Raw genomic sequence first — 15154 nt, forward strand, 5'->3', positions numbered from 1 at the left:
CAGATTTCACTCGTTTCCATATAACTTATGCAGGCAAATGACTGGAGTTCTGCGATGTCAATGCACTTTGAGATACACTCATGGGCAAAGCATTGTTTATGGTTATCTCTTGTCTTGTCTGACATCGCACCATTGCCAGGATTGCCCTCCGAAACCTGCGAAAGGCAAGACAGGGAAAACAGAGAGTTAGCTGGAGAACCAAATAGAAGGGAAAAAATTGGTAAGATGGTCTTAACTATTACAATAGTTTTCAATTTTAGTAGAATGTACTTAATAAAGAAACATGTATTTGGAATTCAAAAGGACCTGGGTCTTTTTCACTTCCAGGTACAAGAGTGTAAAGCAAATTTTATTCTTAAATAGGAATCACAGCAGCTTTTGTTTATTCCAGGAGAGTGTACAGCCACAACGAAGATGAGCATACCCAATAGAAAAAAACACAGATGTTTTTCCATTGACTCAGCAGGTATGTTCAGGCTCTGCTTGAAAGTTGGTAGCAGAGACAGGAAGAATGCTTCTTTGCAAAACAGTCCTCAGTCAGAGGCACTGGCTTGATTAGAGCATTTGTTATGCTTGCTCAAATCAGAATAGGCTTAACCTATTTACTTTAATGAAAAGGGTCAATCCATCCTAATCGGTCAGAATATGATACATCCCAAATCAAACAAGAAAATCTACACAAGTTACACATCACTAAGATGCACACACTTTGGCCATAGTCATTAAAACCAGTCTACTACTGATGCAACCCAAACTGCATACTGAATCCCCTTGAGAAAACACAAATGGGACTTCCAAAAGATATGTTAATATGTTTTCAAACATATGTATCCATTCAGGATGTTCTGACGATGATCATAACAATTTATTTCAAGCTTTCCTGTCTAAAAGGTCATCTTCAGTAAATTAACAGAGGTGTACTCTTTGCTCTTCACTAATCAGCTGGCCATATTTTCCAGGTGATCCTTCTATACTCAGATGATATGCTAAAATCATTAAATAGACTGGTAGTAATTTCAGAACACTTACTTTTTGTTTGCAATTACATAAATGCAGGGATTATAGAATGTGGAAGATTTTGCGAAGAGAGGAGCTATGATGGCCATTGCAGGAGAAATTTTCTTTGGGTCTCCAAAGGAAGACCACAAACACACAAAAGAATATGGAGACCACGCCACCAAGAACATTATAATCATCACAACAGACATCTGTAAAACGAGAGGAACAGATACATAACCAGTATTACCTCAAGATGAAGACCTCACAACAAATCCTCATAACAAAACCACATGCACCTAGGTGAAAACAGAGCTATCCTTAGTGAAATAATATATAAACAAGCACACCTGACACATTCTGACAATTTACACTGAGATCTCGCTTTGGGGATTTATTAGCACACTTCACTGCCATGTGTTTGGTACGGTGTCATTTTATTACATACAATATTCCTTCAAAATCAGCACTACTCATTATGTTATATCTGCCCATCAGGAGTCTAAATAACCAGAGAGGACTTCACACATGAATTATGACCCCCATAACCAGTCACTCTGGGATGCTATTACAAACAATAAATATGAACAGAGACAAAAATTTAAGCCAAATATTTAATTTGGCTGTTAATAAAAATGTTTCATAAGGCTTAATTATGGTACCATGAAATACAAGAAAGTAAGTGTTCTAGGACATATAGTTAAGGAACTCAGAAATGCCTGCTTGGTTTAATGAAGCATTACAGACATGTTCAAGTATGATACAGAAGAGGCATCTAACATGTCATGTTTTCTCTGCCTGCCTGCAGAGAGAACAACCTGGGCAGGCTGGGGGTCACACCCCAGGACATGCTATGCCACAGCCAGACCTGGACAGTGACAAACTGGGGGATAGTGGAAGGTAGGAGAGGTTATCAACTGAGACAGACTTTTCTGGCTTTTGTCAGGGACATGAATCAGTAATGGAAACTGGAATGGAAATCTCAAATTAATCAAGAGGGCAAAATAAACCACTAGAAAACCAACCAAAACTGCAGGGTTGCATACACACAGGATTCCCTAGTGCGGCTCACCTACCCCACTAGTTAGTCTTTCAATGATGAACAAAATGAGAAACAAGAAGTAAACAGCTACTTTGTATGAACTGGTCTAGAGCACAATCAATACATAAGCAGTGACTCTCACAGAAGATCCCTATTTAAATGCAAACACAATACCAAAATGTAAAAAAGAACGTTTTCATTCAGAAGTTTGGTGCATAGAAAGCTTAGAGGATACTAATTTGCAAAAAGCAGATAGTAGTCCAGATCTAAAGAAGGATATTGTTTAACCCTAAAGCGTTGATTTTTCTCTCTCTTGTTTTTTATTATAACTCAGTGTCTTCAACTGCAAAATAGAAAAAATGCATTTTCTTCACAAACATGAGTCTAAAATTTTAACTGAATCCTCAGTTTCAAATATTCTGAAAGTTCTTCACAAAAGTAAAACACTCAAATTACTTTTTTTTAGGTAAAAATACTATTCTTCAGAACTTAGCAGTGAGAAAATTTTCCAAGGAATGCTGTTTGCACTGATAAGTAATTCAAAAACATAGGTATATACTCTTCTGTCCAATTCTCTCACTTTTTCATCCTGCCCAACCACAAATCACATCTTTACAGAAAATCAAAGGAGCTGGTAAACTTCAAGATTTCTCAAGGACTTTTATACATTAAAAGAATGTCAACCTTTCAGGCAGGATATATCACTTCATGCCATAACTCACATTTGCCACTGCTTACATAAGAGATAAGCTCAACAGACTGAAAAGAACAAGGGATTGGAATTACACAGCTTAGGATCTGGAAATGCAGTCTCATTCCTAGGCCATGAGTTCAAATGAGAGTTGACCAATCCATTTCATACCAGACACATCTGTGAAACAAGCAGGAAGCCTAGGGACTCTGCAGACACAGAGTAAAAGTTCTCCTAGGGCACCTCGGAGGTACATTTCTAGGTAATGATAGAGGCAAGAAAAATTTTAAGTGTTCCCAGCCTTCAAAGTAGCTATTCATATGGAAAGGGTATTAGACCAAAAATAAAGAATCTAGTGTGATAAATCAAGCTAAAAGCTTCCGCCAAGGTTCAGTATCACCTAACATTTGGTATAAAAGAAAAGGGGGAATATAGGAAACTGAAATGCTTAAAAGGCTGCACCACCCCTTTTCCAATAGGACTTTAACATAAAGAACATTCTTAAAACAAAACATGCACTCATTTACCTTTGTCACATCTACTTGGTCAGACCAATCTATGTTAATGCTCTCCAGGCAGTTACTGCTGGCATATTGTTTCATTGTCCGGGAAACATTGTAATAACAGTAAAACATGACTGTTAAGGGCACAACAAAATTAACAGCAATTACACTCATTGTGTAGGAAATAAAGGACCTGATAAGACAGAAAAACAAAACAGAGTAACTTACAAATAGCCATCCAGGAAAAGCTACCAAAGAATTTGGTATTTTGATTTGATTATGACATTTTGTAACAAGCTCTAAAATAATAAGGAAAATTTTCTTTAGCTAATTATTTTTATTAGAAACTACAAGTACTGAAGTTTTGAAGCATATTTCAATTCCTATGAGGTTTCTTTCTAGACTTGCTCTATGTTATTTCCATTGTTTTAAATTATTGTTTAAAATTTTGCTTCGTACTTCAGAAAGAAGTTATGCTCCTACAGTGGTGAATTAAACAATCTTAGACTTCAGTGAGCCAGCAAAGCTAAGTGAAAGCATGAGGGGGAATCTTACGCATCATTTTTCCTCCAATTTACTGTGCACGTTGCTCCAGTGGGATCTGGAGCGTAGCTGGCCCAGCCTGCAGTAGGCATGGAAGACCAGAAGACTGCATTTATCCAAGCAGCGAGGATGAGAGTGGCATAGCTACGGGTGGTCATTCTTCTTCCTGCAGCCAAGAACAGGCAGTCACAAACAGTTCTCATCTGCTGCTTCTTTCCAGTGTCAAACTAGAGTGACAAGTGGCTTCCAGCAAGCACATAATGAGTTAATAAAGGCCCTTTCCAAGGCTCGCAGTCCCAGCACTGGAGCATACCTTTTCATTCTGCTGACTGACATCTCAGTCCTTGCAGCCTTTTAAGCCACTTGAACACCATCACCCATTCCAACTCAGCATACAGGCACTACCTGATCCCAACCTCATGCCAAAAGCTTATTACACAACACTGCATTCAAGTACATCCTTGGAAGATTGCAGGGGAGGAACTAACTGTTACAACTCGGCTGTAACAGAGAGAAACACCCAGGGTGGTGTTAACACAACAGAGGCTCACATCTGCTTGACAGAGGTCAAAACCTCACACGGCCAGAGGCATTTTGTGTGCTTCTCTTTATATGGATGTGGCCCTCTAAAGACTGAAAATTACCATAAAAACACAATTTATAAACAGAGTAACAGCCTAATTATGAATTTTTCACTTTAATGAGCAATATGCCAACTAGGTAAATTACTTAACCAGGTACTGTAGGTTCAAGTTCTGCCCAGTGCTGAAAGCATGGAGTTTTTAATGAGAAAACAATACAATCAAATCAGAATTTTACTCCTCCCAACAGTGACCGAGTTTTGCCTCTAAGTCAGTACCTATATCAGGTCTGCAGATGGTCAGGTAACGATCAATAGCAACAACAGTCAGCAAACCAATACTCGCCATCCCGAAAAAGATATTTAAGGCAGCATAGATCTGAAATTAAAACAAACAAGCAAGACAATAATTTCTGAGAAATCTTTCAAAGATACAAGCATAAATCTGTGTACTGAATCAACACAATTCAGCCAGAGTTCTCCTCCACAAGCAAGGTCTTGAAGGTCTTAATACAATGCAGGCAATTTGAAGGTGGCTTATTAAAAAGTAAACATTTCAAAAGCACTTGCTTGTGTGCACAGTAAAAATCCTAAAGATAGCAGTCTCAAAATCAAAGAAACACTGTCCTTCAATAAGTAAATTTTGAGATTCAGCATTTGGAGGGGTTCATTTCATGTTTTCAATATATGTTAAGGAAACCTGAGGAGCAGTTGGCCCATGAGAAAGAGTTACAGCTTTAGCAAATGTGAGGTTCTGAATTATCACTCTTTCATCTGTTGTGATGATTTCACAGATATGACCCATTGATTTATCCCCTCAGGCTCCATTTTTATGTGTGTCAAATCTTTTGCACAGAATGACAAATGCTGCAATCCCAGCATGCTCCAAATGCATCTGCCCCGTCATCCCATGGGAAGCCTGACCAGGAAGGATGGTTGGGAGGGCTTTGTTACCACTGGCATGCCAGCAATACAGAGCCCTGAGCCAGAGCACATGGCACCAGCAGTTACAACAGAACCACATGGCATTCAGCCATCTCAGATCACAGGATTCATTTGGTTTAGGTTAACACGAGTTGTGCTTCAAGTGGTCTTAACTCTCAAATCAGTGAGATCTCTCATCAACGTGAACACACCACATGTCAATCCAGATCTAAAGATGTTAAAAGTGGGGCTTCCTGCCAAACAATGACTGAATTTTGAGCTTGAAGGTACTGTCTACTGAGGCAAGTGATGTCAGATTGTGATAAGCATCCATTATATAAATGTCCAAAATGTTTGCCTTTTGACACATTTTCAGTATATGCCTTCACATTACTGCTCATATTTCTGGGCACTTATGCCCAACAGTCTATCAATACTGTAAATTAAAATGACAATACACAGTGAGCAAAGGTCACCATCTCTCTGCTACGGAAGTCTACATTTTTCAGTCAGTTCTATTCTTAGAAATAGATAGCCCTTAAAAGTAGGCTAAATCTTTAATAAAGACCAAAAGCCTTAGAGGCCTTCACTTTGGATATCCTATTAGTCCCATCCAAAAAGGACATGCATTTGCCAAGCAGAATTCACCAAGATCTGTCAAGCTCACCATCAAAACAGTAGCCACAATCAAAGTTTTTTAGCTATCAGCAAAATCATCAAATGTGCCTGTACTACTATAACCATCTTCATTATAGGATTTGATTTTGTAAGCCTTCTTAGAGCTATTTTAAAATGTCTAGTTGATAGATGTAAGGTTACATTTTAATGTTTTCAGATTGTAAATATAAGCTTAAAGTGAAATTCACACAATATACCGTCTCCTGAAATTGCTGACACCATAGAACATCAGCTTCAGTCCAGAGTCAAATTCTGACTTACCTCTTAAAATAACACTAGGTAGAGACATTACTTATTTCTCAGTTTGCTTTTAAGTGCTGAAAACTTTCTCTCTAACTGAATTGCAATACCTGGCATCCAGTATATCCAAATTTCCAGCTTCCATGCAGGTCTGAGGCAGCAGACATGGGGTAACCAATGCCACTAACACCAATATCAGTAAAAGCCAGGTTGATAATAATTGCATTGGTTGCTGTCCGAAGCTCTTTGTACTTAACAAAGATGCCTAATACAACAATGTTACTGAAAATGCTTATCACTCCTGTAAAAACAGAAAAAGGAAAACTTTACAAAAGGTACACCAGCCAGCGATACACACACAGAAGAAAATGCAGCCTATTGTAATATATAAGTCCCAAAAAATATTTATTTTCAGTCAAGTGCAATTTTGCAAAGAGGATAGACACCTGAAAAGGAGAAAAAAGCTTTTCCAATTAGGCAACCTTCACATGGATTCAGTGAGTGCCAACAGTGGAGCATTTGCCAAATCTAAGATTTTCAATGCAATGACGACAAGCATAGCAGAAATTCAAATGCATCTAGGATTACACTTCAAACACTCTGGCCACCAAATACAGTGCTGACCTCCATGGTAAAGAAGAATGAGGGTGGTTGACTGGCAAAAAAAAAGGACTGGAAAAAAAACTTATGCACCTGATCTAGCAGAAGGCCCCTGCCAACCCCTGAGATTCAGTAATTTTAAAATCAAATGAGGCAAAATCATAATTAACCCTCAGCTATCTCTCTATTAACACCACAAAGGATGTCCATTCTCAGGTGCAGGTCTCCTGTTAGAGGTCCAACATCTTTTGGCCACACTGACACCATCATCTACCATATTCATATACTCACACATTTCAGGAATGATTCTGATCCTATGTACTTCTAAAATTTAAATACACAAGGAGCTGAGGATCTGATCTGAAATGAATACCACAGTAAAAAAAAACACTTGCAGTGCCAGTTCTGTCAGCTCTCCTGTTGACAGAGAGCATGTCATCTCTTGGGAGAGAGGGAGCAAAGGAGAATTACAAGTTTAATATACAGGTTTCTTGTGAGGCATGTTTTAACAGATATTGCAGCTACCAATAATGAAATCAGACATACAACAGGATTGTAAACTCGTATCCTCAGGGTGAAGAAAAGATCCTTCTAGACACACTTATATTTAATAATTCAGTCCAATCTTAAAAGTAAGGGTGGGAGAGGGGAGGCAACAAGAAGCAGGGAAGAAAAAGGGGGACCTATATTCGTTAAAATGTTGTTATCACTAAGATAAACTAATAATAGGGCAAAAAAAAGCAAGTTTTGAGGAAAAATATAAGATGGAAGATGGATTCCATCTTGAACAAAGTGAGAAAAAACATGTAGATACAAGAAATTATTTCTTCTCTGTTTCTGAGGAACAGGTCAAGCAGATGAATGAAGTTACTCTAGGCAGCAGTTTAGCAGTCCCCATTAAAAGAGCATTGAAGTTGGTCCAAGTGCTGGAGTACAAATCTTATGAGGAGCAGCTAAGGGAGTTGGGGTTGTTCAGCCTGGAGAAAAGGAGGGTCAAGGCGACCTTATTATTCTCTACAACCACCTAAAAGGATGGTGAAACCAGGTGGGGGTCAGTGTCTTTTCCCAAGGAACAAGTGATAGGGTGAGAGGAAATGGCCTCAAGCTGCACCAGGGAAGAGTACTTTTGCATATTACAAAAAATTTCTTCACTGAAATGGTTATCAAGCACTGGAACAGGCTGCCCAAGAAAGTGGTTGAGTTGCCATTCCTTGGAATGTGTAGGTATGGTGCTTAGGAACATAGCTTGGGGTGGGACATGGCCATGTTGAATAGCAGCTTCAAAGTAAAGAAAATCAGGTACATGTATAATATGGAATTTACCTTTTCAGCTACCATTTTAAAATGATACCAGAGCATTTCACTACTATAAGCAGAAAAACATCCATGAGGCAGCATAGCTTGCTGCAGCCTGAGTATTCCCGTTGTCATGACAAAAATGAATATACAGACCAGTGTAAGTCTAACAATTACTTCCTTCTCAGAAAACAAGAGAGAAACACTTAAATCTTTCAAGGAATGGCATAATGATGAACACTGTACCCAGACTTCATTCTTATTCTTATACTTCTGCTTATTAACAAGGCTTAAATCTTCCAGATGTGAAATTTGCTGCAGTAAGGCTTTTGCAAAGCAATCAATCATACTTTCAAATACTTTATGGGCTTCATTGTCAAAAACATTTCTCATTAAGAAAGTAAAGATGTATTAGACTCCCCCAACTATAATTAGAAATAAAAAATACTAAAACCACAAAGTAATCCAACTTTTTTTTTTTCCCCAAGACATTTAATTTCTGTGTGAGATTAAGAAAGAAGAACTGGGTTGATTCAATTGATACCCTATGACCACCAATGATAACCGTGATCCCAAATACTAGCTGGTCAAAACTATTTGAAAATATCACCTTGTTACATACTACATAATCAATTTTAATAGAAATATAAGAAGTATATGTAGGCTTCTAATACTTTACCGTTATTTATTTCTACAGCTTCTTAAGAAGCCTACTGCTCTGTGTAGCTGTTCTATTAATTTCTCTAAAGACCTTAAAAACATTATTGTCTTTGCATACAAAAATACCCATTTTGGCAGAACAGCAATTTGATACTCACCACTTCAGACATATATGCTAAATAAACTGCGACCATCAGTGATACTATTTCATACAAATGTAAAATACATTAATATTTTAAAGTATTTTAAAATCTAACTACAACATGGAAAAATTTGTGATCAATGAATAAAGACTAAACTGATTTGATTTTCCATAATAAATGTATAGAAGGCCTGTTTTTTACCACAGTAGTTTTCAGTTTTGGTTAAGTGGATATTTCATTACTATGGCACTCAATGCTTCAGAAAAGACGAGTGAAGAAGTTGTGGTTATACAATGAGAAAGTTTTTAAGGGAAGAATAAAAATAATTCTATAATCATTCAAGTTTAGCCAAAGACCACTGGAGTCACAGGGAACAAACACGATGTGAAGTCTCACAGCATGCTTTTCTAACACGTGTCATTGGTAAAAAATACAGCTGCAACTGGAATCTGCTCTTCTCTGATTAATGACCAGCTCCCTCCCTCTAAGTCACATTCCAACCCTTCCCCTTACATCCCCCTAACAGACACCCGCTCACATGTTCAGACTACACATATATTACTACAAACATGTGGCCCAGGAGAAATCTCAAGATAGCTTCGAGCAATCACAGAAAAATGCAAGATGTGACAGCTATGCCCTATTTTTATCTCTTTTGCAAGCTGGCAGAAACTAATTCTCACTCTCTTCTATAATTACATATCAACAAAATGTATTTTTTGAGATACAATGCTGCCTTCAAATATAGAGCAGAAAACTGAGATTCTGCACACTTCAGATGTTTCTGCATATTTCAGTCAGGCAGCTGATTGCTAACTTTTCAGTAAACATGGAGAAAAGCCATCAGACAGCTGTCTAACACAAAATGAAATACTATTGCTGTTACTGTACAAAGTGAGTATTCAGATCTACAATTTCTATTTTAAAAAGTTACGCAACAATTTGCCATGGCCCATACCTGCTGTTATTAAGTAAGCTGCAACTATGTTGTGCTCAGTCTGTGTGAAGGCTGAATGAGCTTCATTGTCACTTTCTGAGGAATTGGATGAGTCATTCCAATGCATTTTCGACAAAAGACTGTCGTCTATCCTCTGCAATAATTCATCAAGACGACGAACCACTACAAAACCCTGTCAGGCAAATTCTTTCATTATTCAACAGACTCACTGAACAGTTAAAAGAAGGGGGGTAGGGAGGAGTTCCCCCCACTACTGACAGCTTCCAAGCATGATTTAATTGGACTGAAGTGGAAAGAAGTTTACTTTCCCAATCTATGCAGGAGATTGTTAATTAAAACAAAGAGCAGCACAGAACTGAGTAAATTTTGAACAGTGTGCTTAAACTTCATTCTTACTGCTAATGAGATTAACTGTCACATGCCCCAAACTTTTTCCCCTCAGACCTCTTTGTGCAATGCTTTGGAAACCTCAACAAAAGTTGACTCAGTTCAATCAATCACCAGCCTGTCTTGGAACTAATTCCCATCATCACACAAAGCACAAAAACCTGCAGTACAACATGAAGAGACAAATGTCACTTTCCTTAAAAACAGGATACATTTACTGTAAAGGCCATCCCTTCAAATCTTTAAAGACTTACTTCTTCAAGGTTCTTTGTTTGATTTAAACTCCCTGACAAAGACACAAGAAAAACACAATCCAGTATTTTCCTAAATGAAGCATGACTTTCAGAAAACTGAGTTGCTACATTTCTAAAATAGCCTGGTCTATAGAAAATGGTTGTTGAATATGCCTCCCTCTCCTAAACACAATACATGTAAGCTTACTTTGAGCAAATTTTCCAAAGCATCTTAGTGGGCATTTTTCAAAGATCTGAGCAGCAAAAGCTCATGTTTTCTTCCCTTCAATGATGAGGTGCCAGCACACCAAAGCAAAGACTTTTTAAAAAACCCTGCATAAATAATAGCCACAATAAGTCCTTGCCCAAAGGATTTACACTCCATATCAGAAAGCAGCTTTTCCCCCTCAGTCCCGCTTAATGCATTTTTTTGCCTTCAGTCAGTATTCATAGTGGGGGTAAAAGTGACAAAGATGAGCACCAGTGGTTCTTCAGTTGTACGTGGTTCACAGGTAGGATAAGCAGGTCCCAGGCTAGGGCTGTGCCTTCTGAGCAGCACTAAGGGTGCAGTGACACAGGAATACAGTCATCCCATAGAAAGTATACCTGAAGAGCTCTCTCTTCTCTAAACTGTGAAATACTCATAGAGCATTCCCTTCCACTCCTCAGTTCTCCAAGACAAACATCTGGCATCTTTCTTTTGAATATAAAGGTAAGAAAATTTTTATATAAACTTGTGCAGTTGCAGCATTTTGTCATTGTTACTACACACCGTCTTGCGACACAGCCCTACAAGCAAATGTTTTCCTTAATATCCCACATCTACACTCACAGCTCTCCGGGTATTTGTACTATTACAGTATTTTTCCTGTCAAAAGAGGATTAGGCAGGAGCAGGGTGGGAGACTTCTGAAAGGAAAGATAATCTGTTTGGCAATGAAGCCACTTTCCTCGTGCAACACTGTCCTGCCCTGAAAGATAATTTGAAATCTTTGCTTTCTTCCTCTGACACTTTTGCAAGATTTTCAAAAGTGCCTCAGATCTTGTAGCTTCCACAGAAATCAAAGCTTGCAATGCTGAATGTCTCAGAAAAGCAAACTATTACTATTTTTCCTTAGATAGGATTCCAGATGCACAGTAGCAATTAACAAAAGGAATTTTATACTTGTTCATTTAAATACAACTTTCTAATAAATGCAGTCCCTCCTATGTACCAATTGTTTCTGTCTTCTCAAATTTTACTAATTTTACAGCAACTAGAATTGACAGAAAAAGTCAAAACTAAAGACAGACATCATCAAAAGTGCAACACTGTAGTTCATAAAATGAAGCCAAAAAGATAAAACAAGAAATTAAATATTGAAGTATCAAAATAATCCACAACTTCTAAGCCAGATAAAATATGTCTTATCACATTGCTTATTAATACTGGCATAAGAATATAAAATCCAAAATCTCAGCCTGTTTTTATCCTTCAATAACATAGCATCACAGGTGTCAGAGGGGCACTTTATAAAGTCAGGTGATGCTTTTCCTTCCCATTTTTCCCAGACCAGTAAGGAAACGTAACTCCTATTTAAATTCATTCTTCAGTTTGCATATATCTCTATATATATGTGGGGTAATGCGAGATTTAGCAAGCTGCTTTCAGTTATATGTAAAACGTGTATCAATGCATGAATGATGTGAGTAGAGAAACGAACCTTTTGCATTAAAAATAAATAAATTGTAAACCAAAACCAACCCCAAACCTCTTCCTATTTCCAGCAGTAACCTCGCTACAAATCCATCCCAAGCCAATCCCACCCGTGTTTACTGCGCCCTCCACCGCTGGAGGGCTCTCTAAGGCAAAACGTCCCTTTAATCTTCTCCTAAACGGATGCAAATTGTTCAAACCCCAAGGAAAACAAATTAATAACTCACCTCTTTCTCCTCGTTCGCAGAGACTTTTACTAGACTTAAACTGTTGGTAAGAAAAGTTTTGGTCTATAGAGATTTTCAGCTGACAGCCCTGAAAAATGTATGACCCAACTAAGATTTTTACTTGCCATACATCACACAGTAGTTGTACTTTTTTTTTTAATAAACAATACTGTTTCTTACCAAGACAATGCTTTACACAACTTTTTTGCAAATTACTTTGCACCAATATATGTATGACAGTCCAGCATTTCTTCAGGCAAGCATCCACATGTACAAGTCAGTGCTAGAGAAAAACCTTCCTGTTCTACAACTGGCAGTGTTGCACACCTACATTAAAATATCCCAAGTATTTTCTGCACTTCATCAAATTTCTCTAAGTAACAGCAAATCTATGAACTACATTGAGCCACCCTATCTCAGCATCTTGTGAGAAAATACAAGGAAAATAAACAACTCTGCAAGGAATGCAGGGGGACTAAAGCCATTCTTAATAGGTAACAATTTAAGCTTTATAATATACCTCCACGTATCACCCTCTGTTTAAGGAGGATTTAGATCCCAAATAGAAGAAAAAAAATAACCCCAGAATTTTGCTGTGGCACGGACAAAAGGCTCCAGGTCTTCTAATACTTGTAAGCAATCTGATCCTGGTGATGCACCTTTCAAAATGAGCACACAAAATACACCTGAGTCAAACACTGCCATGGCCGTGGAGAAGGACACAGGTAGATGACACCACTACTGCTGCGTACTGAGCTGCTCTGAAGCCCACCTGAGCTTCAAAGGAATTTCCAGGACAGCAAACTCCCTTGTACTGCTGGAGTAGGTGGCAAGTGAGAAGCTATTTAGATGGTCCAGCTATGTTCTCCAAAGGCTACCAGAAAGGGGAATGAATACAGGGAACACGAAATTGTTATCCAGAGCATACAATAACGCCTTACCCCCACTCCCCTCACTTCAGACTGTAAAGGGACTTTTCTTCCCCTACACTACAAGTACTTGAAATTTGCCATTTCTGCCAACATACCTATTTCTGTCTCAATACCTTTGGGCCCTTCTCCTATTCTCTGCAGAGTAAAAGTAATTGCACACATAAATAAAACTGGAACATTTCACTCACTAGGATCAGGAGCACTGTGACAGACTCACAGCTAGAATTTGAATTAGAAGTTCAGGACTGAGAGAAAAATGTCATATAAAATTAGAGAACCTTTGTCTTAGTTCATTACAGCATTACACAGCAGACAAGACATCTTAATTTTTTTGAGACTGAATTTTCATCTGTTACTGTTAGCACCTTACTTATATTAGGAGGACAGGGTCACAACATGGCAGAGAAGACAATGAAGAACAGAGACTGAATGTGCCTTGCAAATAACCCTCTTCCCCAGAACGGAGAAGGAAAAGGTATTATCATATGGCAAACACATCCAGTTCCCCCGTATGTTCTTCCACCCTAAGAACATCGTGGAGATCTAAGATTATAAATTTTCTCTGGCTATTTGCATAAAATCCATCCAGCAGTTTGTATACACAGGCTCATGCATTTCTCCATTGGGAATGCATTCCCTTCCCTATAACCAAGAGGCCAATCTCTCCTCCAGAGCTGCAATGGATACTGCTGCTTAGCCCCTCTGCACACAGAGGTCAAAGCCTTTTGCTTTGCCTGGCAGTGCTTTAGGTTGACTCACTGCTCCATCTGCTGAGAGGCTCAACACACTGGTGTGGTCCTGGGCTGCCAGGCGACACTGCCTGCAAGCAAACACCGCCTGTCACACCTTGCACTTCACAGGTTATGGCAGGAGCCTTCTGACACCCTGGCAAAAGGAATGTCCCTAAAGTATAGCAAAGAGCTGCATGAATTTGGGTGTGAGGACTGTTACCTTAGTCTTCCTAAGTCAGAGCAATAACAAAAGAAGATTCAAGCCAGCTGGCCATGACACAAGTACTGACATTGCAGCTGCACTTGGTTTGTGTTGTTCAGCAGCAATGTGGAATGCCCAAAATGCAATTACTTGCAAAGAATTTAGAGAAAAGGCAATTTTAAAGCCTCAAATCAAAGCCCTGAGGCATTTAGGCCTAGCAATGCACAGTAACAAAATCATTCTCACAGTACTGAATTTAAGTGACCTTGCTAAAGTTAGGCCTGTAGCAATACCAGGAAAAAACCTGGAATCCCTCATTTCCTGAATTTCGTGGCGTTAAGAGTAGACTCAGCTTCTTCTCACAAAAGAAGACCTAGCAGAAATTCAATGTTCTGTGTTTTGTTTTTTAAGCTGAGAAACACTTTTATCTATTGTCCCTTGCAGCATCTATTCACATTTAAATGAATTCTTTACCTTTTTTTTTCACTCTTCCAAGTTTTTTTTGACATTATTACAAGTAATGGTCACATTTGTTAAAACGCAGTAATTGTCTAATCCTGGTACTGAAAAATTACCTGTTGCCCTCTGTTAAGCATAAGGCTAACATAATTAAATTGCCTGTTACTGCATTCATCAGTTAAAAAGCGTAACAGTGCAATCAATTCTGAAAGGAACTTTTTTCACACTGAATAAGATGTTCAAAATACCTGCATACAGACACCTTTTCAAAACTGCTTGGTAGGAGAGTTCTGTGAACAGACTCCTGGCTCCAGCTGAAAGAAAACCAGGGAAGTTCTATTTTCACCTATTTTACTTCCAAAGTTCCAGAGCAGAGAGGGATCCTGGTCTCCTTCATCCTCAGGAAGACACAGTCACACTATCTTTCCAACAAT

At 38.5% G+C, this 15154-nt stretch overlaps 1 protein-coding gene across 1 annotated transcript; it reads right to left on the reverse strand.

Annotated features, from left to right (window-relative positions):
- Positions 1 to 23: 23 nt before the first annotated feature.
- RRH (retinal pigment epithelium-derived rhodopsin homolog) lies at positions 24 to 15075 on the reverse strand. The gene is made up of 7 exons (XM_014878301.2): positions 9855 to 15075; positions 6308 to 6498; positions 4635 to 4734; positions 3788 to 3941; positions 3257 to 3425; positions 1030 to 1208; positions 24 to 155 (listed from the first exon to the last, which is right to left on the reverse strand). Exons 1-7 carry the CDS (start codon positions 9958 to 9960, stop codon positions 26 to 28), a joined length of 1029 nt encoding a protein of 342 aa, XP_014733787.1. The 5' UTR covers positions 9961 to 15075; the 3' UTR covers positions 24 to 25.
- Positions 15076 to 15154: the final 79 nt, after the last annotated feature.

This window comes from Sturnus vulgaris, chromosome 4, assembly GCF_052056855.1.
Source record: "Sturnus vulgaris isolate bStuVul1 chromosome 4, bStuVul1.hap1, whole genome shotgun sequence".
Taxonomy (NCBI): domain Eukaryota; kingdom Metazoa; phylum Chordata; class Aves; order Passeriformes; family Sturnidae; genus Sturnus; species Sturnus vulgaris.

Excerpts from the sequence above, each read along its gene's own strand:
- RRH (XM_014878301.2), bottom strand. The coding sequence starts at position 9,960 with ATGCATTGGAATGACTCATCCAATTCCTCAGAAAGTGACAATGAAGCT. Across the intron at positions 4,735-6,307 it reads TTGGATATACTGGATGCCAG|ATCTATGCTGCCTTAAATAT; the intron begins GTATTGCAATTC and ends TTTTAATTTCAG. Across the intron at positions 1,209-3,256 it reads ACCAAGTAGATGTGACAAAG|ATGTCTGTTGTGATGATTAT; the intron begins GTAAATGAGTGC and ends CTCGTTTTACAG.